This window comes from Eublepharis macularius, chromosome 5 (genome assembly GCF_028583425.1).
Source record: "Eublepharis macularius isolate TG4126 chromosome 5, MPM_Emac_v1.0, whole genome shotgun sequence".
Taxonomy (NCBI): domain Eukaryota; kingdom Metazoa; phylum Chordata; class Lepidosauria; order Squamata; family Eublepharidae; genus Eublepharis; species Eublepharis macularius.
Window position 1 is genome coordinate 12,776,758 of NC_072794.1, and position 16,637 is coordinate 12,793,394.

The following is a 16,637-nucleotide window of genomic DNA, read 5'->3' on the forward strand; positions in this document are numbered from 1 at the left end:
TACAGACGAGTTCCTGTGACACAACAAGCAGTGTGACGTAAAATCTGCGCGACTTCTCCGCCGCCGCGGTGCAGGCTGGGATTAGTCCACCCCCCTCATTGCTTCTGTGTGAGGGAAGGAAGGAAGTGAGCGGTGTGAGCGTCGGACGCCTCCGGCATGGCCGCGTTCCGCGCGCTGGGCCTGGCGCCTTGGCTGACGGCGCAAGCGGAGCAGCTGGGCTTGACGAGGCCTACTCCGGTGCAAGAAGCCTGCATTCCTCCTGCTCTCCAAGGTAAGCGCCGCGCCGGCTAACCCAGCCCCGCCTCTTTCTTCTAAGCCACGCCCTCGCCTCTAAATCCCGCCCCTTCTTAAACACCTTTTCTCGAGCTACGCCCCTGATGCTTTGGTTGCCACTCCAGGTTGGAAAATTCCTGGAGATTTGGGGGTGGAGTACAGTTGCCAACTCCAATTAGGGAGATTCCTGGAGAGTTGGGGCGGGGGGGGTTGAAGCCTGGGTTTGGGGAGGGAAATGACCTCAGCATGGTATAATTCGGTAGAGTCCACAATCCCAAGCAGCCATTTTCTCCAGGGGAACTGATATCTTGTGGCACAAAGCAAAGCATGTATTTTTATCCATTATTTCTTTGCCTTCTTACATGTCCACCACATATGATAGAAAATTGCATCCATTCATTGGCATTTCTGACACTTTCTGATACGGCCTGTAATAGTTTTTTAAATATCCTTAGGAATAATATACCATCTGAAAACATTTTGTACCAATTTTCTCTTAACATTTGACAATCTGTAAATTTAATTTCTTCAGTCCATACATTTCCCCATTTTCACTGAAGTTTAATCATACAATTTTTGACCTATTCCAATTCTGTTTCATATTGCAGTAAGATTTTTATATACTTTTCCTAACAAGTGTTGCTCCACCCCCTTTTGACCTGCCTCTGAGCATGTGCAGAATGAAATGCCTCTCTTTCTATGCCCATCCCTATCTCCTTTTCATCTGGCAGGTCGTGACTGCATGGGCTGTGCCAAAACAGGAAGTGGGAAGACGGCTGCGTTTGTGCTACCGATCCTGCAGAAACTCTCAGAAGATCCCTATGGTATTTTTTGCCTGGTCCTGACTCCAACAAGGTGAGGGTGAGCCAGACCCTTTCTGGATCAGCCCTGGTAGAAGTTTCCGGGGGCAAGAATTCTCTTGATTTATTTTACTCATTGTTCACATTTCTCATTGATATTCAAAGCAAATTACTAAGTATAAAAAGCAATTTGATCAGACAGCATCCATCATAAAGGGTTGCGGAATAGGGAAGAATGTAGACAAACAAAACAAAAAGAAAAACCTGCCTAAGTCATAACATCCCATCATGTAGAAAGTGGGTTACAGAATTAAAAGGTAATGCAGTAAAAGCAAGCTGGTACATGCAATAAAAAGTGTCATGCACTACAATCTTGTTCTGATAAAAATGCCTTCCTGATCTTTTTAATTATATTAGTGTTTCTATCTCGTTATATAAATGCCCTTTGCACATTATGTGAAATGATAGATACGTGGTAACCTTTGCTCTGGTGTGACCTAGAAATGCTTCCAGTGCAGTAACTCTTGTCACTGTTTTTACACCAGTTCATGCGATAGCAGCTGAGCCAGAGTGGGCTACACATGGGAAATTTCAGGTTCAAATCCCTCTCACCATTGCTGGGCAGTTCTGGGCTGGCCACATCTTAAGAACACTGTATCCATGTGTTTGAATCGCTCCTATGTTGTTTCTCTTGCAAGTAAAAGTTTCTGTTTTAGCCCTGGTTGACTGGAAGTTGTTAGCTTAGGAAAGCAGCAAGCACGCAAAACCACCGTTCAATCTGGTCATAACCAAAGTGTCTGTGGAACTAAATGGTGGCAGCATATATGGGAAATACATATTGAGTTTTCTCACTCTGGAAGTCCTGAATATCCAGCTGGGTGACAGCTAGTGAATTTAGGGAAATGGCTGGCTATCTTGGGAAGCCCCTGGGAAGAGGGGACACTGTATGGATTTGGGTCAGGGCTCTCTGCCTGATAAATAGGGACTAGACAGGTGGTGAATTGTAACTGTCTGCGTAGCCCAAAGAGTTGCTGTAGCATAGTGGTTAAGTGGCTGGGGTCTGAATCAGCACTCTGCTAGTTCGACTCCCACGACTGCTATGAACTCTGCAGGTGGCCTTAGGTAAGTCACTCTTGTGAGCCCCAGTTGTCCAGTTGTATTGTGGGGATAATAACAACACTGGCTTTGTTAACCGCTCTTGAGTGTGGCATTAATCTATCATAAGCACATTGTTGTTGTTATAACTGGGAAGGGAGGTTTAAAGAAGGTGGCTGTGGAACACATGGTCCCAGTAGGCTTTTCACGTTCAGCAGACAAATCAGTTAGCATGTGAATGTGTTTGGAAGCAGCAGCAGAAAAAGATAGGGAAAGAGCAGCCCCTGGAGCTATTCTGTTTGGGAACTGGAAATATTTTTATTCATCTACGATATTTAAATGCCTCTCTTCCTCCACCACAGTCTCCCATCCTAAAGTAGCAGGCCTGTTCACTGCTTAATCCAGCCCTATGATAGATCTACATATGCTGAGGAAATGATCTTTCTGGGACTGTCTGCCATTTACATTTTTAAACAGTATTGAAATTCTGTATCCAGGAATTGCAAATTCTGCACTGAAAATAAATTTGCAGTTTGCTGATCTGTGTAAATTATACACATCTGCTGAATTTTTCTTTTGCTTGTAACTTATCCTGGCTTTGTTAGTGTAGAGAGAGGAGGAAACAAGTAGATCTGTAGGATAATGAAACTTGCCTACCACATCCACAACCAATGGCAATCTTAGCCCCCTCTCTAGCTTTTTAGATTTCACTCGCTTTTTCCAGCCTCTGTCTTCGGGTGTTTTGAGTGCAAGGCAGATTCCAGTTGGTTTTATTTTTGCTCTGTACTGTCCTGTTTTTACAGCTGTCACAGCCAAAGCAACAGGGAGCCTTCTGGCACACAAAAGCCTCCAGTCCACAAAAGCATTTGCGTTCCCCCTCCGTAAATCTGCTGGCTCTCAAGGGACTGTATGCTTCTTCATCGATTTTCCTGTTTGTTGACTGTTTTGGTTTTACTTTTTTTTAAACTGTAGCTAGCATCAAGGATGTTTTTAGAACAATGTCGTAGGATTTAAATGACATTGAAAAGTAAAATACAGCACCATAATCTTGCGAAAAGAGGATAGAGATGCTGAGATGCTGTGCCCAATGCCTTACTTTGCAGCTGTGGCAGAATCACAGCATACACGTAACCCTGGACAATGTCAGTAAGCTGAGTTGTATGATGTGCTGGGGGCGTGGATTTTCTTGCTAATCCTTTTTTTCTTTCCCCTTGCTCAACAGAGAGCTGGCTTATCAGATAGCTGAGCAGTTCCGTGTCCTTGGGAAGCCATTAGGCTTAAAGGATTGCATCATTGTTGGTGGAATGGGTAGGTGAGCTGTGACTGGGAACTAAAAAGCACCCTGGTGGAATGGGTAGGTGAGCTGTGATTTTAGCACCGTGTTCTCCAACTGGGAATCTTGTTTCAAGATGAATCTTCTCCAAGGAAGGATACTTGCAGCCATGGTGGGTGGAGGTGGTTATAGAGCAGAAAATCACAATCTCTTCCTTTTTCCTTTTTAGCAGAGAAAACCCTTTTCTCCCTCACTGATGTGGTTTCTTTCTCCTCTCCTTTCCTGCTCCCTTGCGCTGCAGACATGGTGGCTCAGGCCCTGGAGCTTTCTCGGAAGCCTCACGTTGTCATCGCCACCCCCGGCCGGCTAGCAGACCACCTCCGGAGTTCCAGCACCTTCAGCCTTCAAAAAATCAAATTCTTGGTAAGGGTGTTGTGGGTTCATCTGCCTTAATTTGGGGAGGGTGCATAGCGTGCCAGTCTGCTCCACGATGTGCCGAAATGCCAGTCTCCAGCATCTGTCAGTAAAAGGATGTTGGCCCTCAAAGTCTAGGAAAGAACCAGGAGAACCATTGTCAGTAAGAGGAGCCTATATTTATTTTATTTTTATTTTACTTGGTTTGTGTGTGTGTGTGTGTGTGTGTGTTATGAGCCATCAAGTCGCCTCTGACCTATGGCAACCCTATAAATGAAAAATCTCAAAAATGTCCTATGATTAACAGACTTGCCCAGATCCTGCAAATTGGAGGATGTGGCTGCTTTTATGGAGTCCAGCCATCTCGTTTTAGGTCTTCCACTTTTCCTAGCCTTACTGACTTTTCCAGAGAATCTTGTCTTCTCGTATGTGACCAAAGTACGATAGCCTCAGTTTTGCCATTTTAGCTTCTAGGGAGAATTCAGGCTTGATTTGATCTAGCACCCACTTGCTATTACTTGGTTTATACCCTGTCTTTCTCCCTATTGAGTATCCAAGACCAGTTTACATCATTCTCCTCTCCTCCATTTTACCCCTACAACAACCCTGTGAGGTAGGCTTCATTGAGTGTGTGCAATGGGCCCAAGGTTCCAGGGCAGAGCAGGGATTCTTCCTGGGTCTCAAAGATCCTAGTCTGACACTCTAACCACTGAAACCTTGATTAAAAACCAAGGCGTAGCCTGGCCAAGAGGCCTGGAAGAGGAGGCCTTTCCACAGCCAGGGTGGCACTGCTGAGAAAGCCCTGCCTCAGTTGCTGCCTGCCTCCTTTTACTTGATGAGCTGGGCAGTCCGGAAGGTGGCAGTCCCTCAGAGAGCCAACGTACTGTAGTGGGCAGATTGTCGCAGTAGGATCTTTGAGGCCCAGGTTGAATCCCTGCTCTGCCATGGAACCTTGGGCCAGTTGCACACTCTCAGCCTCACTGGCCCCACAGCTTTGTTGTGAGGATAAAACGGAGCAGGGAGAACGTTGGAAGATCCTTCGGGGCCCCATTAGGGAGAAAAGAAAGGAATACATAAAATAAATGAATGCAAGTAAGTGCTGTGTCTAAGAATTCTTTTTTCTTCTTCTAATTTTTTATTTAGTTACGCAAAGCAAATATGTGTGTGTGTGTATGTACATATATATGTATGTGTGTATACACACACACACACACAAAATTTATCTCTTTAAGCATATGCTTTGGACATGTCCAATTATCCAGTCCTTTTGGGAAGAAACCATTAGTTGTATGAATTCTGTATTAGATACGGCAATTGCATTGGAGATATTAGAGATACGGCAATTGCATGTGAATTTATTTTATATATTTGGAAGCCGTTTATAGAAGCTTCTCTTTCTCCCTCTGTGTGCGTGCGTGCGTGCAAGCAATATGGTCAAATGTTCGTGTGTTTATAACAGCCTCAATCCAATGAGTAAGAGGAAGTGGGTTCTTGTCTTTTCGATGCTGCAGTACAAGCCTTTTAGTGACTGTAAGGGCATAGAAGGTCCAATTCTGTTGACCATTGGTTAGGTTCTACGAGAGAGGCAGATTGTTTAAAGGTACATAAACATCCTCAAAAATAAATGCGTGTTCTAAAATAAAATTCATATAATTCATATAAATGCCTGTTCTAATACAAAATTCATACAAGTAATGGTTTCTTCCCCAAAGGAGTGAATAATTGGACATGTCCAAAGCATATGCTTAAAGAGATACATCTTGTAAGTTACAATGCCAACAACTGGACACTACTTAACCTTTTACTAAAAGGCACTGTGGTGTCCAGTATACTATAATAATAATATTTTGGTGAATAAGTCCCAGCTTAAGATCGATAGAAGCAACAGATATAAGGCTTAAAGCCATGTCCCGTAGCTTTGACAGAACTGGGTGATCTAGCTCACTAGAGTTCTGCCAGTAACAAAGCTCAATCCTGAGTCTAGTAAGGGAACTGCCTTGCATTGTAGTTCAGTTACAGATATCTCTCTGCCCTTCTGTGCCTTGGTTCAGGTCCTGGACGAAGCTGACCGTCTGTTGGAGCAGGGCTGCACGGACTTCACCCACGACCTGGAAGTGATTCTGGCTGCTGTGCCAACCAACAGGCAGACTCTCCTCTTCAGCGCGACGCTGACCGACACATTGACGGAGCTCAAGCAGATCGCCATGAACAAGCCCTTCTTCTGGGAGTCTCCGTCGGAGTGAGTTGTCCTCCTGCACCTGGGGCACGGTCAGCCTTTGACAAAGAGTGTAAAGACTACTGCCTTTACACCCTTTCCAGGGTCTTGGACAGAAAAGGCTCTTTCCAACACCTGCAGCCTGAGATTCTCTGATGGCATTGAATCCATACAAGGCAGGTATTCTGTCAGCAAGCAGTACATCTTGGCCTGCAGTCAAGCGCATTGCAGAACCACAAAGCCGCCTTATACAAAGTTAGACTATTGGTCTGTCTGGCGGCTCTCCAGCAGTCTCCCATTTTCCCCAAGGCATTTGGGGCCTGAAGCCGTCATCCGCAACCATTCTCAGCCTGTTGCTGGAGCTGCTTCCCAAACTCCCTTCTAACTTTTTCCTGGCTAGAGTGCGGACGGTGGAAGAGCTCGATCAGCGCTACCTGCTGGTGCCAGAGAAGGTCAAAGATGCCTACCTCGTCCACCTGGTCCAAACGTACCAGGATGAACATGAAGACTGGTCCATCATCATCTTCACCAATACCTGCAAGTGAGTATGAGTACCGTGGTTCCTGGGCTCCACTACGACCTCTGGCTTTTCCTTGCTGAAAGGAGGGAGGCGTAAGCAATGCCTGTAAGCCAGACACTTATTTAATAATTCATTTATTTGATTAAATTTATATCCTGCTCTCCCGCAAGCGGGCTCAGAGTGGATCACAGCAGTAAAAAATACACAATAATAAAAACTGACAGCGTAAAATATAAATCAACAAATAGCAATACAGTACTTAAAACAGTTGCATGCCTATTGCACCACTCGTTAAGCCTAGACAAGTCTGTGGGGCAGGGTGGCTGGTTACAGGGGGATACAGAGTCAGGGGGATACGTGCTGCCCCCCATGACAGGAGGCCAGTGTGGACGGTTCAGAGGGCTCGCCCTCCTCAGTCACCATCTGCCTGGCAGCATATCTCTCAGTGCAGGCCCAACAGAAAGATAAATCCAAATGAGCCTGGGTTGCTGCAGACAGAGTTCCACCCGGTTGGTGCCAGGGCCGAGAAAGCCTTGGCTCTGGTTGAGGCAAGATGAACCTCCTTGGGGCTGAGGACCACCAGTAGACATTTGTCTGCTGAACTGAGCAGCTTCCAGGGAACATACGGTGAGAGGCGGTCCTGCGGGTATTCTGGTCCCAGTTCGCTAAGGGCCTTAAAGGTTGGAACCAAAACCTTGAACCTGATCCAGAATTCCACCGGGAGCCAGTGCGGCTGGCACAAAACCAGTGTTATATGTGATCGGAACGGAGTCCTAGTCCGGATGCACACCACTGCCTTCTGGTCCAGTTGCAGTTTCCAGAGCAGACCCAAAGTCAGCCCAGCATACAGTGAGTTGCAGTAGTCCAACCTGGAGGTGGCCATTGCATGGATCACCGCAGCTAATAATAATAATAATAACATTCGATTTATATACCGCCCTTCAGGACAACTTAATGCCCACTCAGAGCGGTTTACAAAGTGTTATTATTACCCCACAACAATCACCCTGTGAGGTGGGTGGGGCTAAGAGAGCTCAAGAGAACTGTGACTCGCCCAAGGTCACCCAGCTGGCTTTGTGGAGGAGTGGGGAATCAAACCCGGCTCTCCAGATTAGAGTCCCGTGCTCTTAACCACTACACCAAACTGGCTCTCATCAGGTCATCAGTTGAGAGGTAGGGAGCAAGTTGCCTGGCCTGGCAAAAATAAAAGAACGCAAACCTGGCAATCGCCATGACCTAGGCCTCCATTGTCAAGGAGGCATGGCGTGCCTCTTAGTGGCCTGGGCGCCGTTGGGTACTCCTTTTTCCTTCTAGGCCTAGCTGAAGGCCCCTCTCCCTTATCAAACAAAGGCAGCTTTGACTCTTGAAAGCTGATACCCTGGAAATCTCCTTAGTTTTTATGGTGCCACTAGACTCAAATCTTGTTCTCCTTTATTGCTACGTCAGTGTGTTTTTACCAAGCGGCCTGCATGCGCGCAGCTCTTTCTTTTTTCTTCTCTTTCTCTTACTTGATTTCCTTGCTGATGAACTGTGTTGGGGAAGAGGGTGGGTGGTGGGATTATGTGGGGCTTGTTTGGCATGTTTACAATTCTATATAGAAAGCAATAAAAGTCATAATGGGAAAGTGATTTTGCCCTGCATTCTTTGCTTTACCGCCTGAGGTGGCTTTCAACAAACAGATTTAAAAACAGCTAAAACACTCAGCAAAAAATCAAGGGCCGTGCTGGAAATAGCCAACAGCCTGGAGCATCCACAGTGTAGGCAGAGGAGGGGCTGTGGCTCAGTGGAAGAACCCAGGTTCGGTCCCCAGCCTCTCCAATTAAAAAGTATCAGGTAGAAGGTGACGTGGAAGACATCTATTTGAAAGTACTGCTGCCAGTCTGAGCGGACAGGACTGACCTTGATGGACCAAGGGTCTGATTCAGTCTAAGGCAGCTTCACGTGTAGGGTAACCTGTACAGGAAGTGCCAGTCTTGTGGCTATTCTGCAACAGAGCTTTTTTCACAAGGACGCTTGCTAATGCAGACCCGAGAATCCCCTCTTTCTATAAAGCCACCCTGCCCTATTGCATCAGAGGATGCCGGGTGAGATGCTGTATAGGCGTCTGCCTTGTTGGTCTGTGGAATTTCTTCCTAGTTTGGGGTGTGTGCGTTGAGGGCTGTGGAAGGGCAAGGGGTCCAGGAGCATCTGCTGAGCCCTCCAAACACGTGGGTCAGTAGAGTCCATTCCCTCGTAGAGTAACAAAGATGCTTCCCTCGGCTCTTGCAGGAACTGCCAGGTCTTGAACATGATGCTGAAGAAATTCAACTTCCCTTCGGTGGCTCTGCATTCGATGATGAAGCAGGTCAGCAATCGGGGACTGGGCAGGGGTGGGCCCTTTCCCAGCCCCTTCTTGATGGTGGAAGGCAAGAATGTTTTCCTGTTCTCCCTTTTAGGCCAAGGGCTCATTTGCATGTTAACTTGGTGCTACGGCTGCCTCGCAGGCTCCTCCTAGCCTTGGTTCTCAGCTGACCCTGGTTCTTGTGGGCCTGAATGGATCTGTGTTGCCCTTTGATGTGGTGGGGAAGAGGTGCCCTGGAGCACAAAGAGACCCTTAGCCACAGTCTAAAATCGGAGGAAATTACTTATATGCAGCACTTTTCATTTAATATGATGTATATTTACGAAGCCTGCACCCTGTAGATGGCACTAGAGATTCTTGCTAGGGGTATGGATAGAAGGGCACAGCCCGTGCGTGATCTCTGACTGGGGAAGAAGCCCCAGGGATGGTTGATGGCCATCTGAATAGGATCTGGTCCTTGGCAGGGCTTTGGTAACTGCTGTCAGCACCAACCACGCCTTGCGTCACTCTGGCAATTTTACCTCTGCCGGGATTTTTTTTTTTTGGTGCCTAACTCACAGTCTCTTCCTTTGGTATGTCTTTTGGCAGAAACAACGCTTTGCAGCTCTGGCTAAGTTCAAATCCAGCGTCTACAAGATCCTCATAGCCACCGATGTGGCTGCCAGGTACAGGATAGCGCTCTGTTAGGAACCCCGTGCCCTCCTTTTCCAGAACAGCCGAACTTCCCTAAAGAAAAGTGGGATTCTTGAGGAGGGACAGTGATGCCAACAACTCTCTCTTATTTTCACTCCGGCTTTAGAGGACTTGACATTCCAACGGTCCAAGTGGTCATCAACCATAATACCCCGGGGCTCCCCAAAATCTACATCCACCGGGTAGGCCGGACTGCCCGTGCAGGTAAGAGGCAAAGAATGTTGAGACTGGCGGGAGGAGCTGGTTGATCCCTCTGGCAGGAGCAGCTGAATTGAAGTTGCTTTCATGGGGTTACTCAGTAAGGGCAGACAGGGCCAGCTCCAGACAGGACAGGTTCCTGCCCAGCATATACCTCCTTTGGGAGAGGATTGCAAAGCCTTGGAGCCACCACTAAGAAGGCCCTTTCATGGCGGGATGCCCACCAAATCTGAAGATTCCAGAATATGAAGCAAGGGGGGGCTTCAGCTAAATGAGAAACGGGGGGTATGTTCACATGGGAGAAGGCTAGCCCTTTGGCTTCCCAGGCTGTAAGACCCATAAGGCTGTGAAGGTCAACGGGTAATTACTGACACATTGGGGGATGTTGCATCACACCCATTTTCTTGGCAGACTTTTTGTTACGGGGTGGTTTGCCATTGCCTTCCCCAGCCATCTGCACGTTACCCCCAGGAAACTGGGTACTCATTTTACCGACCTCGGAAGGATGGAAGGCTGAGTCAACCTTGAGCCGGCAACCTGAACCTGGCTTCCGCCGGGATCGAACTCAGGTCGTGAGCAGAGCTTCGACTGCAGTACTGCAGCTTACCACTCTGCGCCACGGGGCTCCTAAAAGTCAACATCAGCACTTTAAACTGGGCTCAGAAATTAATCAGGAGCCAGTAAAGCTGGGTGAAAACTAGTGTCGGTGTGCCCATAGCACATTTTGAACCAATTGAAAGCGCTTGATAGAAACAACCAACATCCCATCAGCATCCAAGCAAGCAAGGGTAGAAGCATCTGACTTCAGTACGTGCTTAAGAAGATTTTAGGTTTTTAACGCAGCATATAGTAGGCATATCAGTACAACCAAATGATACGAGACAAAGACATCCAGATCCACATCCTGTGGCAGTGAGTTCCATAAGTTAAGCTTGCGTTGTGTGAAGTATTTCCTTTGTCTCATGGCCTACTTCCTTTCCTTTGGGTGATTCCAAAGTGATACACGCATGAGGGAGGCACAGATTGCCCTCTGCTTCCTTCACGTCCCTTTCTCTCTTCTCGCTAGGTCGGCATGGTGTTGCCATCACTCTAGTGACACAGTACGACATTCATCTGGTCCATGCGATTGAGGAACAGATCAGTAAGTAGGGGAAGCGAGGGGCTAGCAGGGAAGCCGAAAGTGGCTGGTTCAGTCCCCCCTAGTTCTTTGGGGGAAATCCAACAGGCCCAGGTGCTGTCAGCTGCTCTGCGCCTGGGTGATCTGGCTGAAGAGTTCCTGAGCCAGACGCAACTATCTGTTAGGCCAGCTGCACCCCAAGTGGCTCTGCATTGCTCTGCAGCAGTGCTAGAGTGCAGCCGAGAGCTCTTTTTTTTTTTTAATAAAATTTTTATTGGATTAGAAATCAATATTATACTCATTACAATCAATTTCCTTTAAATATTCCAGTTCTAACCCCCTCCCTTCCCCCCCTTTTGTTGACTTCCAACAGTTTTCCAACCCCTTCTCTATTTTTCCCCTACTCATTTCAACCTTATTTTATTCTATTAAACATATACTTTCATTCTCTTCTAAGCTTGTCTATTATAACACAGTGTTATCTCTGTTCCCTTTCCCACTTAACTTATCCGCTAAATATTACATTCCTAGCATATATTCTTTAATAATAATGATCATTTATCTAATTTTTGTACTCTATACTCTGTCTTACATTCTAGTCTCATCAATATGGGACAGACAATTTGTCCCTCATTCTACATAGCTTTGAGTACTTCTATAAACATTATATACGTACAATATAAGTCAATCAATTTAACTTATACTCTATATGTTATTCTTTACTTCCTTCTATTCATTCTATTTTGATTATATAATTTCTCCATTATATAGTTATCTGCCAGAAATAAAGTTAGTTGATTTCTATCCTTATGATTCTTATAATAACACCTCTATTACTTAGTACTATATATACTAATCAAATAAAATAGTTGCTTAGAATTCTCCTTTAACTTTCCTCCGCCCAGTAAAGTCACTTCCCTCTTCTTTTATTGTATTTCAGTAATTTTCAAACTGCCACAGTTCTCCTCCCACCTCCCATTTTTTCACCAAGTATTGTTTCAGCTTCTCCCAATCCATGTTAAACTGTCCTGGATCAAGGTCTCTCAGTTTCCTTGTCATTTTGTCCATTTCCGAGCTGAGAGCTCTTTTTGTTGGCAAGCACATGCAGAGAGCAACAAGCTCAGGTCCTGCTGCCAGAGTCCCTGGTTAGATCCCCCACCACCACTCCTTTGTGCCAGCCCCACACCCTTGAGTCCTGAAATGTGGTATCAGTTTTGTTCAGATCGTCCCAATTACTAGAAAAACTGGAATATTTTGTACATCTTGAAAATAGGGAAGACTCGAATTGCCGCAGAATGAGGCAGGAGCATGCATACCTCTTGCAGAACGGAAACTTTGGGGCACACTCCCTCCCAGAGGCTAGACGGCTGGAAAACTGGACTCTTATTACACCCAGCAGCGTAACCTTTAGAAATGAATTCAGTCGCAACAGGCATTCCAGCACAGAGGCAAGCCAAGCTGTACATAGGATGGGCTGGTTGGGCTGTCCCAGTTGGTTGCCTTGTTGGACTTGGATTAGGGAGAGCAGGGGACCCTCGTGGCCGCCAGGAATATAAACGTTCAGAACGGCAGTTTCAGCTACAGTTAAGATATCCATAGCAGATATGGGGACTTGGCTCTTCCTGCTTGTGGGGAGGCATGAGGCGGCTTTGCTGGCAGAAGGTCCTGGCATGCAGTTCCCTGGCCCTTCCTGCTCCCCAGATCGTTTGGGAAATACCGGTCTTTGCCAGGCCGCCTGCAGAGCCACTGCTGGGCAGAAGAGAAAGTAGCCCAGTGGCCTGATAGCCTGCCTTGGTAGAAGGCTCGTTCCTGCTGGGGCAGATTTGCAAGCAATCTCTGCCCTTCTGCTTTCAGCTGAAGGCTGGATAGGTCCACCATAGAGGCCCCGCTTTGTGTGCATCAGCCACCCCAGCATCTGCAGGAGCCAGAAAAGACCTTTCTGTGCCGGAGATGCTGGCTATCAGAGTAGACAGCACAGGCCGAGATGGACCAAGGGCCTGGCTCTGCTTAGTGCAGGGTGCGGAATAGGCTTGGTTTGATGCAGTAAAACGTTAAGGAGCTGCACGCCTTGTTTTCCAGAAATGAAGCTTCAGGAGTTCTCAGTAGAGGAGCAGTCTGTGCTGAACATCCTCACTCAAGTGAATGTCGTGCGGCGCGAGTGTGAGATTGTGAGTAAGGGGTTTTGGATGAGGGTGTGCCAGGGCTGGGAGGGGCCCACGGGGCCATAGGGAGACCTGATGGGGATACGGGTCCAGAGCTGCTCCTTCCAAGTCAGCGGCTGTGCGCTCGGGGGTCTTGCTGCTTGTTTGTAAGTAGAAGGACAAGATGGGGGGGCAGAAGAGACTCACGCTGTCTCCCCCCTCTCTTTCCACCCCCCTCCGTAGAGATTAGAGGCAACAGATTTTGATGAGAAGAAGGAAATCAACAAGCGAAAGCAGATGATCCTAGAAGGAAAGGTAAGGTGGGAGATAGAAGAATTCTCTGTTTATAGTGAAATGGGAAGCGTAGGGTGTGGAGAAGAAAACACTCCATTCTGATGCGGACTCGAGGCCCACTACTGCTCCCTTCTGAGCAATTGACCAGCTCCCTTCCCTTGCCTAAAGCATGGTTTGAGATGAACATCACATCTGCACTCAGCCTGCAGACCAGGGTCCCTTGTTGTTGTTGCCAGGGCTTAAAATTTGTGTCCATTTGTGGTTTTGTTTTTCCTGGATTTGTAACTCACCTGGGGGAGAAAGTGCTACGGGAGGGAATTGGGCTGGGCTGACGTGGGAGAAATCAAAACGAAGCCTGTGAATAAGAGGAGGAGCTCAATCCAAAGCTCTTTAGGCAGGGCAGGGTGCTTTGTCCCTGACTGATGTTCCAGCATTGTCTTGCACCCCTGGGCAGGATCCAGACTTGGAGAAGCAGCGGAAGGCTGAACTAGCCAAGATCAGGAAGAAAAACGGCGAGTTCCGCAGCAGAGTCCAGCAAACGTTGCAGGAGAAGAAGCAGCTGCAGCTGCGGCGGAAGCTTCAAAAGAAAATGCGACGGAAGCAGAAGCAGCAACCGGTAGCAGCCAAGTAGCACCTTCTTTTGTTCCCTTCCGCTCCCCAACTCCAGCAGCCTGGCGTGAGAGGCAAGAGATCGGGATGGCTGCCACCGTTTCTGATTTGATGCTTGGGAGGGGAGGTATCCCCTCCCCCCCCTTTTCTCCAGCCAGGTATGACAGTCCCATGGAATCCACTGCAATGTGGTCACAGCTGGAAGTCTTTCCGTGGATGTGTTGGGATTGGGAGTCCTCAAGAGAACTTTCAGCTGATGGACCTAGAGGGGCCCTGGAATCCCTAGGAATGGGAAAAGGGATTTGGAAATGGAAAAGGCCTCTCTTCAGATGCTGCCGGGTAGCTCTGAGGCTGGACAGCCTTCTTTCTGCTCCCCAGTCCTACCGGCTTCCTTTGGCTGGGAGCCACGCCGAGAACCAGGGCTTGGTTTGTGTCGCTTAGGCCCTCCGATGTCTTGTTTCATATTGCTTCTTCCATTCCAAGACTGCCTTAACTTTTCCCCTCCGTTCCCCAATGGAATTTCCCCTACCCCATTCATATTGCCTGAGTTGAGAGTTCGTTGAAGCTGGGTTGGGGCCAGGCCAGAGGCCTAGCAGCCCTGAGAACAGCAGCTTCTGGCCACACTTCCTGGGAGGAAACTGGTTGTCCTCCATAAAATCTGATCAGTGTTAAAAAAGGGGAGGGGGATCCTCACCTTCTCAGGGCTCATTCCGTGTAGGCCTGTACACAAAATATGTGGGTTTATTCCCCTCCACCTCGGTCTCCCTCTACCAAGTTCTGTGCCAGGAAGCTTTAACTTAATTCCACCGTTCTCAGGCCTATCTGCTGCTTAAAGACTGGACTAGTAAAGATCATTGTGAATACTGGATATTTGCCTGCAGAGGGGGTTGCACACTGTTCCTGTGCTTGCCTTGCTGATTTCCAGCCGTCCTCCTTTGGGTGGTTGTAGGGCATCTGCTCTGAGTGGGATTGGGTTGTTCAGTCCCTCCCGGTGCACCAAATTTACCTGTCCTTAGAAGAGGCAGAGGAGGCACCAATGTGCACTTGGTGAAAAGCCAGCCATTCTTCTTGCTTGAAAGAAGTGTGAAGCTAGGAGGTATCAGATGGAAAACTGAGGGCTGGACACGAATCACAAGAACTTCAGGATTGTAGTTTGTGTACTGGATATGTGGTTTTTACTAAAATAAAAAGGGGATCTACTCCTGGTCCTGTGATAATGGAATTGAAAGTATTGTGGATATAGGCCGCCCGTCCATCACTTCTGACATTTTTGGTGAGGTCTGAGGCTTGTTCCCCCCCCTAATGCTCGGACTTAGTAAGGGACCTGGTGGCAGCTACTGATTTGGGGGTTCGACGGACTCTAGCTAGACTCTCCCTGCCCCAGGAGCCCAGCTTAGGGTTCTTCATGCTCCCCCCACCTTCCATTTTCCAGTGACCTTCCTCACACAAAACTGAAGTTAGTTCCTGGTTCCTTCTTTGCAGTTTCTGTTTCCTTATTCTCAAATCCAAACACAGTAACTCGAAAAGCTCTGCATCCTAAAATAAGGTTTGGAGCAGCACTCCCACGTGCAGGGGGACTCTGCCCTCCGAGTGGCTCTACGCTGGTTCCTGCTCCAAATTCCAGTTCTTGTGCCAGCTGCGTCAAAGTGGGGTGCCCCCAGAACAAAAGCACATGTAGAAACGGGGGGGAAGCTGCGTCCCAAATAACCTTTGCATGGCCACGCTTCATATATGCCTACACGCTGGAGACTGTCCCCTACAAGAGGATATGCTCTAGTGCCCACTCCAAAGACTGGTCAGATGCAAAGACCTTCTAGTTGGGTTGCTCCTGGAAGCCATACCTGACTGTCTTTGATCAGCAATACAAAGTTCAGTATCAAAGTTTCCAGGCATCAAAGTATGATTGTAAATTCAAGTGGCCAGGAGTTGCGAGTCACGTCCAGACCCAAGCTCAAGAGCAACAGTGTCACTAATGGAACTAACCATTACTCCCAAAAGGCCAGGAGCAAAGGTCAGATGAATTAAGCAATCAGAACATGGCAGCGCTGTAAGGGCCTCATTCTGCGCAGCTGAACCAAGCCCCTGCTGCAGTGGCTGTTGTCCACTGCTGAGAACCAAACTGGACCAGATAAGCTAAGGCGATGGAATGTTACACAGGCAAGTCGACCTTGGGTGCCTCGGCTCCCCTTCTTAGCAGTTCCACGGGAGCCTGGCCCCTTTAACAGATAAAAAGCTTCCCGATGTCTCTGGAAATGAGATCATTCTTTTCTGTTAGTGCTGTTCTAAAGATTTTACCCAACAAGCTTTGCAAGGCATGAGCTCTTAGCACATATCAGGCCCAAAGCAGGTCTGTTCTTCACAGACAGCTCTGCCAATGAGAGACGGCTCCTGTTTAAAAATTTACCAATACGCCCCTCTGATCTTGCTGTTATTTGCCATCTTACAGATGAAAGAGAAGCCCCCTCCTCCAGAAACTGTTGGTTTCTCACAGCCCCGTTTCCAGATAAAGGGGTTAGTCCCTCTGTCCTTTGAAGCCTCTTTGGACTATTCTGTCTTTCCTTACGGGATTTTAGGGGAGGCAGGGGTAAAAAGGGGAGGGTAGAGTGCAGGATCTGAAGCAGGGCCGTTTCTTGTGGCTCCCATATTCTTTTTCC

The 16,637-nt window shown here is 47.7% G+C and overlaps 1 protein-coding gene across 1 annotated transcript; it reads left to right on the forward strand.

The window, feature by feature from the left end:
* The first annotated feature begins 96 nt into the window (after positions 1-96).
* Positions 97-15,340, forward strand: DDX49 (DEAD-box helicase 49). The gene is made up of 13 exons (XM_054979052.1): positions 97-271; positions 1,005-1,128; positions 3,391-3,476; positions 3,743-3,864; positions 5,907-6,094; positions 6,471-6,611; positions 8,859-8,934; positions 9,520-9,596; positions 9,731-9,828; positions 10,889-10,963; positions 13,019-13,107; positions 13,324-13,395; positions 13,829-15,340. The coding sequence occupies exons 1-13, from the start codon at positions 157-159 to the stop codon at positions 14,003-14,005; spliced, it is 1,440 nt and encodes a 479-aa protein (XP_054835027.1). The 5' UTR covers positions 97-156; the 3' UTR covers positions 14,006-15,340.
* The last annotated feature ends 1,297 nt before the right edge of the window (positions 15,341-16,637 follow it).